The sequence below is a fragment of the Coniosporium apollinis genome (genome assembly GCF_000281105.1).
Source record: "Coniosporium apollinis CBS 100218 chromosome Unknown supercont1.78, whole genome shotgun sequence".
NCBI classification, from domain to species: Eukaryota; Fungi; Ascomycota; class Dothideomycetes; genus Coniosporium; species Coniosporium apollinis.
In genome coordinates this window covers 39,060-53,589 of record NW_006913340.1, presented here as the reverse complement: position 1 = coordinate 53,589, position 14,530 = coordinate 39,060, and the positions used below count along the sequence as shown (strand labels likewise).

At 43.3% G+C, this 14,530-nt stretch overlaps 4 protein-coding genes across 4 annotated transcripts; 1 reads left to right on the top strand and 3 right to left on the bottom strand.

Moving 5' to 3' along the window:
- Window positions 1–294: 294 nt before the first annotated feature.
- Window positions 295–747, bottom strand: W97_09069 (uncharacterized protein; the record flags this gene model as incomplete). Its single annotated transcript, XM_007786933.1, has 1 exon — window positions 295–747. The coding sequence occupies one exon, from the start codon at window positions 745–747 to the stop codon at window positions 295–297; it is 453 nt and encodes a 150-aa protein (XP_007785123.1).
- An 853-nt stretch (window positions 748–1,600) lies between these two features.
- Window positions 1,601–3,893, top strand: W97_09068 (uncharacterized protein; the record flags this gene model as incomplete). The annotated part of the gene is made up of 2 exons (XM_007786932.1): window positions 1,601–2,084; window positions 2,143–3,893. The coding sequence occupies 2 exons, from the start codon at window positions 1,601–1,603 to the stop codon at window positions 3,891–3,893; spliced, it is 2,235 nt and encodes a 744-aa protein (XP_007785122.1).
- A 256-nt stretch (window positions 3,894–4,149) lies between these two features.
- Window positions 4,150–5,684, bottom strand: W97_09067 (uncharacterized protein; the record flags this gene model as incomplete). The annotated part of the gene is made up of 3 exons (XM_007786931.1): window positions 4,150–4,455; window positions 4,535–5,041; window positions 5,091–5,684. The coding sequence occupies 3 exons, from the start codon at window positions 5,682–5,684 to the stop codon at window positions 4,150–4,152; spliced, it is 1,407 nt and encodes a 468-aa protein (XP_007785121.1).
- Window positions 5,685–7,283: 1,599 nt separating this feature from the next.
- W97_09066 (uncharacterized protein) lies at window positions 7,284–7,917 on the bottom strand (the record flags this gene model as incomplete). Its single annotated transcript, XM_007786930.1, has 2 exons — window positions 7,284–7,349; window positions 7,459–7,917. The coding sequence occupies 2 exons, from the start codon at window positions 7,915–7,917 to the stop codon at window positions 7,284–7,286; spliced, it is 525 nt and encodes a 174-aa protein (XP_007785120.1).
- Window positions 7,918–14,530: the final 6,613 nt, after the last annotated feature.

The window sequence follows — 14,530 nt, the reverse complement described above, 5'->3', positions numbered from 1 at the left end:
GTGCTGGAGATTATGTAGGAGTTCTCTGATGGCTGGGAGGAGGAATCGGTGGAGGAGATGATCCATTGGAAGGTCGCGCGCGAGTTTGTGGGGGAGTCGGCGTAGGTGGTGTATGGGTAGCAGGCCCAGGTTGCTGGGTTCGAGGTGCAGTTTGTGACGACTTCGTCGAGGAAAAGGGGGAGGGAGTAGGATCCTGCTGGGAAGTTGGGGGCGGGGGAGGTGCTGGGGGTGGGGAAAGCAGAGGGTTCGGCGTCGGCGAAACTGAGGTGGTGCGTTAGTGTGGGATTGACAGGTCTACCGCGGAGGATGTGTATACTCTCTAGCGCTCGACTTGTTTGCTAATCCTACCGTTACGCCGACAACGATTGCAACGATCGCGAGGAGCACCCCGACGAAGATAAGCAAGAACCGCTTCCACCCTCCGCGCTTTGCCAGATACTTGTTGTTCCGCAACGCATGCAGCTTGTCGTACGGAGGCGGCGGCGAGCCCTCTCCTCGAATACGCTCCAAGTACGCATTGGTCAGGTCGTCTGCGCTCTCGCTAGGCGCTGCGCCGGGGGCAGTCCTCCTGAATGGGGATCGGTAGGAGCTCCGCGAGGAGTACTGCGGTGCGGCGGCATCGTTGTTCTCTGGTATGACGGACAGGCGCGCAGCCGCTGGCGTGGTTATCCGGTTGGGAGACGAGAGGGCACCAGATGGCTGACCCCTGCTCGCTCTAGGGGGGAAGGTCTGCATCTCCATCGCCATGATAGAGGACGGTCAATTGGACCCGGTGGGGTCAGTGGCGGACAGATGTCAATTCCAGCCGTGATGGTATCGAAGTATGCCAGGTCGAACCATCGTCCGCTTGCTGAACAGAGGCAGAGGCAAAGTCCAAGAAGCCACTAGGGAACTCCCGTCAAGTGTTTGTCATGGCAGCGAAACCCGTCTCTTCCCTCTTCCAGGGGCGTCGGAGATATGAGGTTTGAAAGGCGGGGAGGTTCTCCATATTGTATCTTGCTTCAGCGTGCCGTCCGCATGGCTCGAAGGATGAAGAATGGGGCTGTGTCAAACTATCACGCTGGCCCTCTGACTTCACCCACCATAAAAGGAAGCAAGCCTGATTTGTCGAGATGGTGGCTGGAAGCCTTTCCTGAAGAGGACTGACACCGACGAGATCTCAGGACTTGGATCCGGCGCAAAAGCTCCAGATCTGGGGCAGTGCTAGCTCTCAAGCAAGTGGGCGCATGTCACGTGAACCCGTAACTTCAACTCACGCAGAGAGACCACCAAACCTTTCATCTACAATTGAGGCATTATCAACTCGAGCTACGACGCGTGGGAACTGGCTCACAGTAGTAGTCTCATTACTATTTTTGGCTATGATATGTGAGAGCCAGCACGTTAATCCGCTCCTGGACAGAGTCTTGCTCTTTGCTTGAGGCTTGCTCACGACATCTTCTTCCTGTCACTGTCGCATAACACTTCCACTGGCAAAGACAGTTCCATAACCCCTGTCATATTAGCATGACTCAGGGTGCCAACAAAGCGCGTCAACGCGACTTTTTCTGACGCGTCGGGACCGCATGCAAACCAATCTCAAGCCAGGCATTCTCCAGCTATGACCTATTCGAGATCGTCAGTTTCTATCGGCGCTTTCGACATGGTAGTCGTCCCAATCAACTCAGGCTCCGATGGTGATCCTTCGCACCGACCTACTGTGGCTACTCACTGGCCGATTGATCCCCCAACTATCTACCTCGAGAAGCTCGCAGCGCTATGGATGACAAGCCGAGGGGAAACCGTGCCTGGTGAGACGTACATCTTGGACAGACTTCCCGATGGCTACGCCCTGTATGGGAAGCCGCGGCCAGGCAACCCGAAATTGGTCGACAAGTGGCTGTTTGGCCACCCGAGCAAGAGGTATTTCGATTCGCCGAACAGGTTCTTTCCACATTTCTTGCACCTCATGGACAACGATGGCGACAGCTTTGGATGTCCCTGCACAGTTTGTGCCGCAGTAGGAGGTAGAATTCCGATTATTGAGTCTAAGGATCCCAAGCTTTCTAGGCCGCTTCAAGTCTCTGGCGGAGCTGGTCCGAAGCGTAAGTTGCAGGCTTCACCTCAGTCTGTTTCTATTCACATCTAACTCGATCGCGTTAGCGCTAGGAAGACCCAAAATGCTGTACACAGGCAAAACGGATGATGAAGGCAATCCAGATGTATACCGAAATCTGATAGACAAGATGAAAGGGGAGGGCAGCGTCGACGAACCCGTTCAGGAGAACATGTCCATGGATTGGCGTGCCGAGCGAAAATCTCTGCCTGCTTTCCTAAATAAAGTCTCTAAGCAACCGAGGTGGATGCCGCGAGTTACAGAGATTGTCCTCTTCGTGCGAAAGATCGAGCAGAACGAAGAGATTTGCTACGATAAAGCTACCAAGGAATTTCGCGTCTTCAATGAAAAGCTTGGTAAGTTCACCAACCATTATCCTCGTTGGGAAGCCGGCGTGGTGGGTCAGGCAGCTGCGGAGGATGTAAGCATTGAAGACCTGGTTACCGAGCCACCCAAGGAGTACCAGGTCAACTACTCCGGCTTTCGGGTGGAGCCGTTGCCTAATCCTAACAGCGAGGACAAATCGTTATCGAAACAGTACAAATACGTTCCGCTACACCAGACGCGGCCCTTTATGTTCTGGCAGGAATATCTCAGGGGCATACCTGAAGACAAGTGGCATCCCACCATTAAGCACGCGTTTACAGCCATGTCATCATTCTCTCTACTCGAGAAATTCCACTTTAAAGGCCAATGGCCTACCGCGGCTATATCTTGCAGAGGCATCTATATCGGCTCCGAACTCGTCCTCCTCGGCGACACCGTCCGCCTCACGCCCACAGCCCCCGCCTCTCCCGTGAGCGACGTCCTCGAAATCACCTCCATCAAATTGCACTTCTCGAACCTCGACCTCGCCAGCTCAGACGACAACGACGAGGGCCGCCCCTACAACACCGCCGCCTACGTGACCGGCAAAGCATACACCATCGACCCATCCCGCGCCGCTCCATCCCTCAAGGCGTCTATAGATCCCGCATCCGGCCTACTGCCCTCCTGTCTTGACGACAGCTTGGACTGGTACCACCTCCACGACCCCTCGAGATTCTGGCGCGTCCCCTTCAACCGCATCCTCGGACGGTGTTTCGAGCCCGAAGCGCTGCTCCTCTGGTTCCCCACGACAATCTCTTCCGCCAGCAGCGCCAACAGTGCCAACAGCGCCTCCAGCAGCCTCGCTAACCTTACCAACGCAACCATAACAACACCTGCCCACCTAACCGCCGGCCTTCACGGCACCCTCCACGCCCGCGCTTTCGCAACCAAGCACGACCGCCGTATCCCCCACCAAGACGGCAAGACCTGGTTCTGGGCCGACCACCGCGCTGAGGCGTTGGATCTCGAGACGCTGAACGGTATCGAGCTGGCGCGCGTGGACGAGAACAGGGATCCGAAGACGTGGAGGGCGTTGATTAGAGTCACGGAGCATGTGGCGGATGAGCGAGATCGGGCGGAAGTGAAGAGGGCGGTTTTGGCGGAGAGGCCGTTGAGGGGGTATGGCGGGTCAGTTGGGGGACTGATGAAGGCGGGGTTAGAGGTGGTGGAGGAGGAGGCTGGTGGGAAGGAGGAGGGGATAAGGAGCGGAGAAGTGAAGAGTAGGAGTTCCTGTGTGGCGGATGGATTTGGAGGACTTGTTGACATTGAAAGCGATGAGGCGGATGACCTCATCGAGCAGTTAGCTGAGGGGATCGGGTTGGAATCGGGTGATGAAGTAGAGGACGGTGCTGATGGTGAAGGTGACGAGGAGAGTGTCATGGAGGTGGAGAGCACGCCAAAGAGGCAGAGGGTCGAAGTTGTGCTCTAGTGCGTTTACGGGAACGTGGCACGGGAAATGGCACGGGAATGAATAGCGAGAAAAGATACCCTCAGATGTATGAAAAGTCAGTTTGTGCCAGCAGGCACAGTATGCGAGCTTGCGGCCAGAGTGTGAGAGTTTCTTTTCATTTACCGAAGAGGGTTCTTGAGGGTCTCAAGATCTCGATGAAAAGTAAGAGCTATTGGCTCAACGGCTGCGAGAGTTCGTTCTACGTAGCTTTGGTCGTAAGAGCTCTTCCACATGCTCAATCCCGGCCGTGCTCTACATCCTCGTCCAGCCGGAGCTCTTGCAATTCCACTTGCGGTACCGCGACATACTCCTTCCGCTTCAGACACTTGGAGGCGTGCAGCAGATGGCCCCGCTTCTGCCTAACAAACGCAGCGAAGCAGCACGCAGACATGGCGACGGCGCCGCAGCTGATCAAGACTGGGTACTTGAAAGTTTTGGGGCTGGAGAAGACTATGGTGGACGCGAAGGATAGGAGCTCGAACAGGTTCTGCAGCGCCATCTCCGCTGCCGAGAATTTGCCGCGGTGGGCGGCTGGGGTGGACTGGTCGGAGGAAGGTGTTGGTCAGTATGCATATACTGACAGAATACACACCCTCTTTCGGATTAATGAAGTGACTTACCTCCTGCACAAGAAACTGCACCGCAAGATCAAATCCCCACAGTCCCAACCTCGATCCCACGACCCCTCCCACCAGAGCCGCCCCCGCCCCCGCCCCCATACCATTTCCTCCCAGCCCCAGAAACGTCACAACACCCCCGCCGACCCAACAGAGCAGCCAGTTCACAGACCACAACCCCGCCCTCGTCGCCCCAATGCGCGCCATAAGCAGCGGTGCAAGGCAGGTTGCCGAGAGCTCTACGGCGACGGCGGCGAGGCGCATCAGGCTAACGGAGAGGGAGTCGTAGCCTAAGGAGAGGAGGTAAGTCGTCAACTGAATGCCGGTGCTGAGAACGGTGAGGTAGAGGAGACTGAGGGAGAGGGAGGCGAAGAAGGCGGGGCTGTGGGTGTAGGAGCGCCATGGCGAGGTGGAGGCGGGGTTGGAGGTGCGGTCTCGTGAACTTGAGGCGGTGGGGTCGGGCGTGCTGGGTTCTTTGGGGTGGGAGAGGGAGGGTACGGAGTGATATACCTACGCAGTTAGTTGGTGGTACACAGAGGGATTTCTCATGCAGACTTACCTGGGCGATTGCGAAGTACTCCATCAGGACCGAAAGGGTGCTTTGCCCCATTATCACGTAGATGGCTACCAGAGTGGAATAGCTGTCAACGAAGGAAATCACAACCGGCGCAACGAGTTTGCAGATGAGATCGATACGGCGGATGGTAGCGTTTAGATCCTGAAGGTCTACCACGGTACTCTCGGATATCACAACAAGCCAGTCCCGCTCAACAGCGATGGTGTTACCCATTGAGGCCAGCTTCTCGACGCAGGCAAGGGCAACCGTAACGGCGAAGAGCATCTCGGTAAGGAAACCGGAGGAGCGAAGCTTCGCAAGCAGTACGAAGACGCCGCATGATGCTGCTACGGGAATTCGCTGCCACACGATGGATTGTCTGATGAGAGCCAAGCGGTCCGTCCGATCCACGAGGTTGCCAATGTACGATGATAAGATGGTGGCGGCAATGGACCGAATGAGAGCATAACAAGACGCGTAGAATAGGGTCCCGGGAAAGATAGCGGCGAGGAAGATAACGGCTCCGAACTCGAACGTTCGCGAATTCCACGTGGTAAGAGCGTGAGAGATATAGAGTTTCATTAGGCTATGAGGCATACTGCGGTGCTCTGCCCTTGCCGGCTCAGGTTCGTTCATACTAACTCCAGCCATCCACTTATGGGTTGACTGCGGATGGAATAGGTCGGACCCCGTACAGCTATATGGATTCCAGATAGTTTTTGTTCTCTGCATAACGTACCGGAATCCTGTACTTATAAGTTCGCAAATAGAGCCCGGATTTCTTTAGTTTTCGCGTATCTTCGCTTAGAATAGGCTCCGCTTTTAAGACACTAAGATGATACTAAGTATCTAAATCACGTGACTTGCACGTGACTTGTTAAGTAGATATAATTATAGCGAATTAAAGTTTAAGTAGTAAAATATTATTAGAATTTATGGTAATTTATTCTAGTTCTAGACCGATTCAATCTAGATTATATTTGTTAGCGAAGGCTGCTTCCTTATCCCTTACTAACGTTAATTCTAGCGATAGACACGGTGACAGACGTGGGAATGCATAAAGAATAAGCTTCATTGCACAGGATGGAGTAAACTACATAGGATACAATAAATGACTCGATATCCTCCTATTACGCTGTTCTGCCAGTGCTAGCGTCATTTGAGCCCGTCTCTCATCGCACACTGCACGCATTAGCAAAGTGTCCAGCTCCGCCGCATTTAAAGCATTTTCCTTGTTTCTTGGGACTCGTACAATCTCGAGAATAGTGGCCATGTCGGTTACAGTTGTAGCACGTGGTATTTGAAGAAGATCTTGATGGAGTTATGCTTCCTCTCTTAGGCCTTGTACAACCACTGGAATAGTGACCGGGTTGATCGCAATTGTAGCAGATCACACTTGAAGAAGATCTTGCAGGAGTTGTATTTCCAGCCAATCTTTCCGAACTCGCATCTCGAGAGCTCGAAAGCGATAGCGTGTAAAGAGATGCGCTTAGAGTATCAACACTGTTCGAAACACTTCCTGCTCTGGTTTGTTGACGATTGTCGTATTCTTTGCCCAGAGACTCCTCGAAGCTGATTGCAATTTCCTTGAAAGCGTCGTGAAGAAGGTCCGGAGTATATGTCCATGATTTCGATGATTCAGAGAATGAACTGGTGAGGTTCTCGACAAACGTTATCGTAGTTTTCTCCATGCTCCACTTCAACCCTTGAGATGTACTCGTCGCAAACTGGGAACTCCAGAGATTTTTGTATAAGCCCTTAGGATACTGCAAAAGGTCTGGGATATCATCCTTAAGGAACTTGAGAGTTTGCTGGCTGATGTGATTGCTGAGCTCTACGAGCGAAGAGTCTGGCATGGAAGTACCAGGCTTGAACCGTTTCATTGCCTCAGAGACAGCTAGTAGAGCATCACAGATGCCTTCTGATGTATTCTGGTTGAAGACGAAAAAGGCATAAAGATCCCACGAGCTTTGGGATTTATATGTCGGGGAGACCATATGGTCAAAGATCTGTTTGAGACGCTGCAGACCATTGTCGAATGATTCGGTGTATGCCTTGCGTTTCCTGGCAGAGTCGTCTTCCCGTGATCTTCGAAGAACGCGAGCACCTTCTCTATTAAGCTGTTCGCCATCTCTGCCCCTCTCCGTAAAGAGGTTAGTGTGCTACAATATAAGGAAAAGCAAAACTAACCTTCCATTAATCGGCGGGTTCGTTCTCGGCACCTGCATCTAAGGATGCGCATCCATTCATCTTCTTGCCAAGCTGTATTCAGTTCGCAAAACGCCTTGCACAACTCCATAGTAAATAGTCTACGGAAGCAGCTTTCATTTGGACAGAAGTTGGCCGTGTAGCTGGGATGGAATCCATTCACGACGCGGACGACATGGCCATTGGAGAGTCTCAACCTCTCAACTTGATTGGCCCGACCAAGCCCTTTTCCAGAGAAGAAGAGGTCCTGATCTTTAACTCGCCAACAGGCAAAAACGACCTCTGGCTTTTTGGCCTCTAGCATGGCAAGGAATGTGTTGTAGGCATCCGTCGCTTCTTTTGACAATCCTCCCGAAGATATTGGCTCGGTGATGAATGGAAAAGCATCGAATACGCTCGTGGCTGCGAGACCTCCCGGGCCGTTCACAAAGGCCAGCGACTCCTCCAGATAAGCCAGCGTAGGACATTCGTCCTTGACCCACTGAAAGTCTGGAGTGTAGACCTGTGTCTTAGCTGGTTGCAACAGCGCAATTACAAGACCACCTTGCATATCTGGTTTGGCGAGCCATGCGGCGAAACCCGCTTCGTTTTTGGAAGGATAGGTCTTGTCATCGCGGACCATGGTGTTACCAAAGCTCTCGATAATGTCTGCATGTTTTCCGACTCCTTGAGAATGCTTCCGTTCGGCACTTGGAAGAAATCGCTTTAGACGGTGGTCGACGGGAACCCCATTACACAAGTATTGATCATCTGATGAAGCCATAACTCGAGTAGAAGTATATTCAAAACGGTAGAGTTGCACGAGAATGTCAAGAGCGACGTTTGATCATATATGCCAGCAGCAAGGCATATTTCCGAGTCAATGGAACCTGAGGGGGTTCCTGTCGCTGGGTGCACGGTCAGGCTGTGCAGCCGCAGCATCCAGCCGGGGTCATTGAATCTGATGCATCATGGCCAATCAATGATGCTGTGGCACGCGCCTCGAAACATACGCGAACCCCTTTGTCCTAGGTCATAGAGAGCTTTCCTCGTCGATCTCGGCTTTGCTCGATTGGTCGATGTGCCTTGCAGGGTCTAGGTTTCTTTTGTCATGTGTGAACCCCTTTTGAAATTCCGAGAGCTGCACTGTTATGGGATTAACATTGTACATTTTGTTGGTGTTTTGATGTCCGGCTTGTTGGAAAGTTATCACTATAACTGTCTCGAGTGATGCTTTTCGTGACAGTTTATCCCAAGCCCTTGCGGACCTCGAGTACATCTCCCTTTTGGAAACGACTGGGAAAAGAGCATTAAGAAGACTTTGCGATGCTCCCTTGGATCCTGCCATGACGATCAGGCTGAGCCGCTAAGGCCCTCTAGAAAATAGATCTAGTAAGGGTGCATGAGCCAGGGGTGTGGAAGAGAGTTGAGTTGCGCGCGCCAACCGGAAGCCAATTTCGCTGATGCCTGTACACCCTTGCAGGCCGCGCCGGCCTATGCGGGGAATCAACTTGTGCGGTATATGGGACGATGAACTACGCTGAAGAAAACGGTCTTGGTTAGCCCGGATCCAGCTCAATATAGGTAAAGTGCGCGCCCCAACCTGCGTGGCTTTTGCCTGGACAAAAGCTAGGTAGTGTGCAATATCGGAAACCGAACCTAATCGCTATTGTATAGTTCGCTCTAGGGCTCGGTTTCTTCGCATGCAAGGATTCGAGGTTAGTAATATTAGCTTCTGCATTATTACAAAAAGAATGAAATTTTAGTTCTTATTACTATATAGCCGGCGAGATTTCTATTTAAAGATAGTATTTAATTAGTAGCTATTTTTAAGTGGAGAGCTATTAGTAGTTATAGGTATAGCGCTTAATTATTATTCTAAGTCTCTTTAGGCTTCCTTTACTCTTATTTCTAGAGCCTCTAAGCTTCTTTCTACTATTACTCTTAATCCTCTCTAGACTTCTTTCTCTATATATCTTCGCTTTATAAGATATATTTACCTACTACTAGCTTAGCGCTCTCTATATTTATACTAAAGTCTATAATAACTTAGTTTAATAGTAGGTAATACTAGATATTCTTATACTATTAAATAAAAGTATAGTAGAGTATCTAATATAAGAATATAATAACAAGCTCTATTATTTATTACTAAGACTTTATCTTTAGCTTTTCTCATAATATATAGCTTATAGGTATACTATAGAATAATACTTTATAAATATCTTAAATCTTTTATTATAGTTTATTAAACTAAATAAAGAATACTATTAATCTATTAATATATCTTAAACTAGAGAGACTCTAATTTCTTAAACTAGAAAAAATAAATAGAACTAATAGCTATAAATATTACAAATGAAGCTAGTAGACTATTTAGGTATATTATAATATAGAAAGGCTTAATACTAAAACTTAATTTTTTAGAGTAATATATAAGATATTATGTAAGGGTAGAAGGTATAATAAGGAAAATAGGAAGAATACTCTATAAGTAGAGTATATAACTTAGCTATATAACTCTAGAATAACTAAAAATCTAAATACTAAGAAATACTAAGTCTAAATTATAATAGTAGCTTCTCTCTAAAAGCTAAATTTCTATAAGGTATTTAAGCTAGAGTTATATTTAGATTTAGTATTAGAGTTATTTTTAGACTCTACTAGAGAAATAGAGTAGCTATAAGTCTTAAGTTCTAACTAGTAAGGGTAGCTAGACTTATAAAAGTAGTATATAAAAAAATAATTAACTTCTATAGAAGCAGTTAGTATATAGTATAGAGAATTCTAGAAGTTCTTATTAGAGCTAATTTAATTTATAAGTACTTTAAAGCGCCCTTAGTAGTTCTAGAAGTTTAGAATCTAGTTTATACTCTATATATTCTTAGTAGAGATACTATAGTGGTGTAGGAGGTTTATTACATAGAAGCTAGTATAGAGTGCGCGTGCTGAGGTTTGAGAATCTTTATTAATTAATTAATTAATTAATCTAATAACTAAGACAGCTAGCATGAGTTGCATTATAGTATTAAGTATTACCACACTCTTTCTATATATTATTTAGCCTTATATAACCTATTACTATAATCCTATTACCGCTTTAATAGCCCTATCTTAATACCTTACCTCCACGAATATACACGACCTACTTACTTAAGTCTATACTTAAATCTCTTACCTATAATATCTTAGTAACTATACTAGAGGAATTTATAAGGTGATATACAGGTGTATAATTCGTGGTTAAAAGCTATTATAAGAATTAGAATTTATATCGAGGATAGTATATAGGCTATAGATATATTATAATAAGAACCCGCCGACGTTAAGGACTCTACTAGATGTAGAGTATTAATAAGTAGAATAATAGTTAGAGAGAGGACTCTCTTAACTTAATATTACGATAATATTAAGAATCCTAAAGGCTCTACTAGATATGGAGTATTAATGCGCTAAGACTATAGTTAGAGAGAGGACTCCCTTAACTTAGTATTATAATATAGGTATTAAATTAACCTTAAAAAGATTTAGTTTAGATTAAGGTAACTAATATTAATATGCGGACTTAGGCGTAATTACTAAATAGAGATCTAAAAGGGACTTATATAGCTATAAAGGGTATAGATAGTTTAGAATAATAGGATATATAGTTAGAAAAACGGTATCTAGTAGAAAGAGCTAGAAACTACTCTTTTAGTAAGATTATTATATATCTATTTTAAGTATAGCTATAAGGAAGTTCTAGATAGTTTAGATTCGCTTCTATAAAAGAATAGAGTTATGTTCTAGCTAGAATGAAACTCTAACTAGTAGAAGACATCTTTAAGATCTAGGAAGTAGTAAATAGAAGTAGAGCTACTAGAGCTACTATAAAATAGCTAGTAAGTATTTATAGGACTCTTCTCTTATAAGAAATTAGTGTTATATCCTTATTAGAAGCTTTTAAGTACTATTTACTATTATACTACTTACTTTTAAAGGATTTCTATTTACTCTTATTAGAACTTTTAATTTAATATATTCTTTATCCCCTTAAATATCTACTCTATCTCTTAGACTTAGTGCTGCTTAAATCTATATAGCTAGAGGTACTACTAGCTTATTAAGTAGTAATAATAAGAATACTTCTCTACCTACACTCTCTTCTAGAGAAGCTCTAAAGCCTATAGCTATTCCTATAGATGGAGCTCCTTCTATAGGGTCTCCCTCTAATATAAGGAGTATTACGGATTAGCTTATATCTTATTTTGAATCTCGCTTAATAGCTCTAAAAATGCTAATACCTATAGTAGGTTCCTTAGAACTTCCTCTATTTAATAGTATTAACACTACTTACTAGCTTCGTTAGTATAAAGCTACTATAAGAGACTACTATCTTACTAATAGAAAGCGAGCTTCTAGGCTTCTAGACTTCTACACTAAGTAGCTATAAGCTACTATTAAGGGGATAGAGAAGTAAAAGGATAAAAATTAGACTAAACTTAAAAAGTATATTAAGCTAGAGTTTTACGATAATAACTCTATATAGTATTTTAGGACTCGATCTTTCTTTATTAAGTAGCTTTCTAAATATAAAACTAAGGTTACTAACCTTAAAGCCTTTACCTATAAGTATATTATTATGTTCTAGAAATGCGTTAAGAATAGAGTACTTAATTAATACTTATAATATACTTAGTTTCTATAGAAGCTACCTATTAAGACTTAGAAAACTCTCTTTAAATAGTATAAGTTTATAACTTATAACCTATTATCCTTCTAATTTAAGCAGTTAATAGAGGAGGTTAATAAGTTAATTCTTATTAAAGAGTCCTTTTAGGTATTTAAGTAATTAGGAGTAGTTAATTCGCTAGATACTCTCGAGTATTTAACTAATACGACTTAGGATGTAAAGACTATAAAGGTTAAGAATATTTTATTTCCTAAAGCTCCTACGTTTCTTTTAATAGTAGTAACTTTAGGTTAAGATTATACTCTTTTGTAAACTATTTAGCTAGTAATACTAGCTATCCCTATAGTTTAGGAGGCGCCCCTACCTATTTATAAGAGTGAGATTAATAATCTAGCACAGTAGTTTACTATAATAGGTCTTAACTAAGCTAGTATTAGTAGCTTAATAATGTAGATACCTTAATATAGAAATGTGTATTATAATAGCTAGAAGTTTGTAGCTTTCTAAGAGAAGGTAAAAGTCTTTTATTCTCATTCTATAAACTACTCTAGTTAGCTTTCTTCTTAGAACTATTATATATTTAGGAATAATACTTTCTATACTAATTAGAGTTTAGAAGTGCCTCCTATAAACTAGTAACCTTTAAATTCATTTTACTACTAGAGGGGTTATAGAAAGTAGTATAACTTCTACCTTAACTATAAGTAACTATTAGAGATAGTTAAGAAAGAATACTACTATATAGAAGGAAGCTAAATTATTAAAGGTACCTGCGAGAGTTCTAGATAGCTAATCTATTTACTAAAAGAAAATAAGCTAGAGGCGCTAGAATAGTACTTTATAATAAAAGGTATAAAGATATTAACTTCTTTAATTACTCTCTTAGAGCCTAGTATAAATAATTTAGAAAGTAATAAAGAAGAAATTAGCCTAAAGTTGCTAAAGTATTAGGAGAAGGAACTTATTAATAGTAAGTATAGGGCCTACTCTATAGAGTCTAGATAGGGCGTTAACGCGGCTACTTAAGGAAGTATTAGATGTTAAGAGAGATACTATAGAGATATATAAGAAGCTTATAGCTAAGGGTTTAATAACTATTCTACTATTATTAATAGTAACATAAGGGTTACTAAGCCTAGATTAAAGCCTATAGTTATAAAAGAGATATATAATAGAGAATACTTTCCTTATAATAGAACTACTATCTTACTATTATAGCTACCGCTAAACTAGTAGACTTCTTAGATAGTAGAACTAGAGCTATAAGTATAGAAAGTTAAGCTAATAAATAATGCAACTACAGTAAAAGCGCCTATTACTAAGCTTATAACTAAAAAGAAGAATACTAAAATAAAGTAAGTAAAAGTTATTAAAGTATAGGGTCTATTAACTGATAACTAGCTTCTAGAGGAGATAGTAGAGCTAATTATAGAGTAAAAAATTACACTTCCTCTTAGTTAACTACTTATAGAAATACTTAAGATCTAAAAGCTCTTAATAGGAGCAGTCTCTAAGGATAAAGTTAAGGACTATAAGAAGAAGCTTACGCGATCTACTAATAAGTAGAAAGCTTTAAGGGGGGTATTCTATATTAATTATATCTAGTCCTTTACTATAGAGGAGCTTATAGAGCGAGAAGTCTATTAAGAGTAATAAAAGTATTACTATAAGTATTCTCTTATTCCTATCTTTATAGGAGATTACTAAGGTGTAGTGTCCTTAATAGCCCTTCTAGATACTAGAGCCAAAATTAACCTTATAAGAAAGAAGTGTACTAAGAAAGCCGGTCTTATTATTAATAGTCTCTCTAAGTATATATATAGTTATCGACTAGTTATAGTAAATAATAAGAAGGCGGAGTTCCTTAGAATTATTACTAATATACCTATTTAGGTTAGTAGGGTGACTATTAACACTCTATTCTTAGTAGTAAAGAATATATCTTAGGATATTATTCTAGGGGTGCCTTTCTATTACTACAGGTTAATATTAATTTAGTACTTCCTAAGTGGTAAGATATAGTGCTAGATTATCTCTATTAATAGCTTATATAAGGCGAGATTTATTATAAGCTATATAGAAGAGATTCTAGATTAGATAATCTACCTTATAGAGTTAGTATCTTTAAAAGAGTAAGCGAGACGGTAGCTAGCTATATTTTTATATTAGATTTTACGCTAGCGTATAATACTCTAGTAAGAGGGTAGTCTTTTCGTCTTACTAATTATATTTAGAGTTTAGAGTTTAAGATTTTAGGTAAATGTTTTAGGGGAACTAGAGTTTTACTAGCCGCGCTAACTACTTTAGGTTTAATCTAGATTAAGGGGCTAACCTCTATATTTAAGTATTCTGAGTGTTCTAACTTATAATTTAGGAGTATCTATATTAAACCTTATTACTTATAGTGAATAGTATTAAACTCGCTTTAATAACGCGATTTTTAAAGAGATTTAATAATACCGCCCTTAAATAGAAGTTATATTACTAAAAGGTAGAGGTATACTAAAACTAGTCGCATATCTTAACGCTCTATAAGTAAAAAGTAGATAAAATTCGTCCTATAGACTCTTTAGAGTCTAATAGA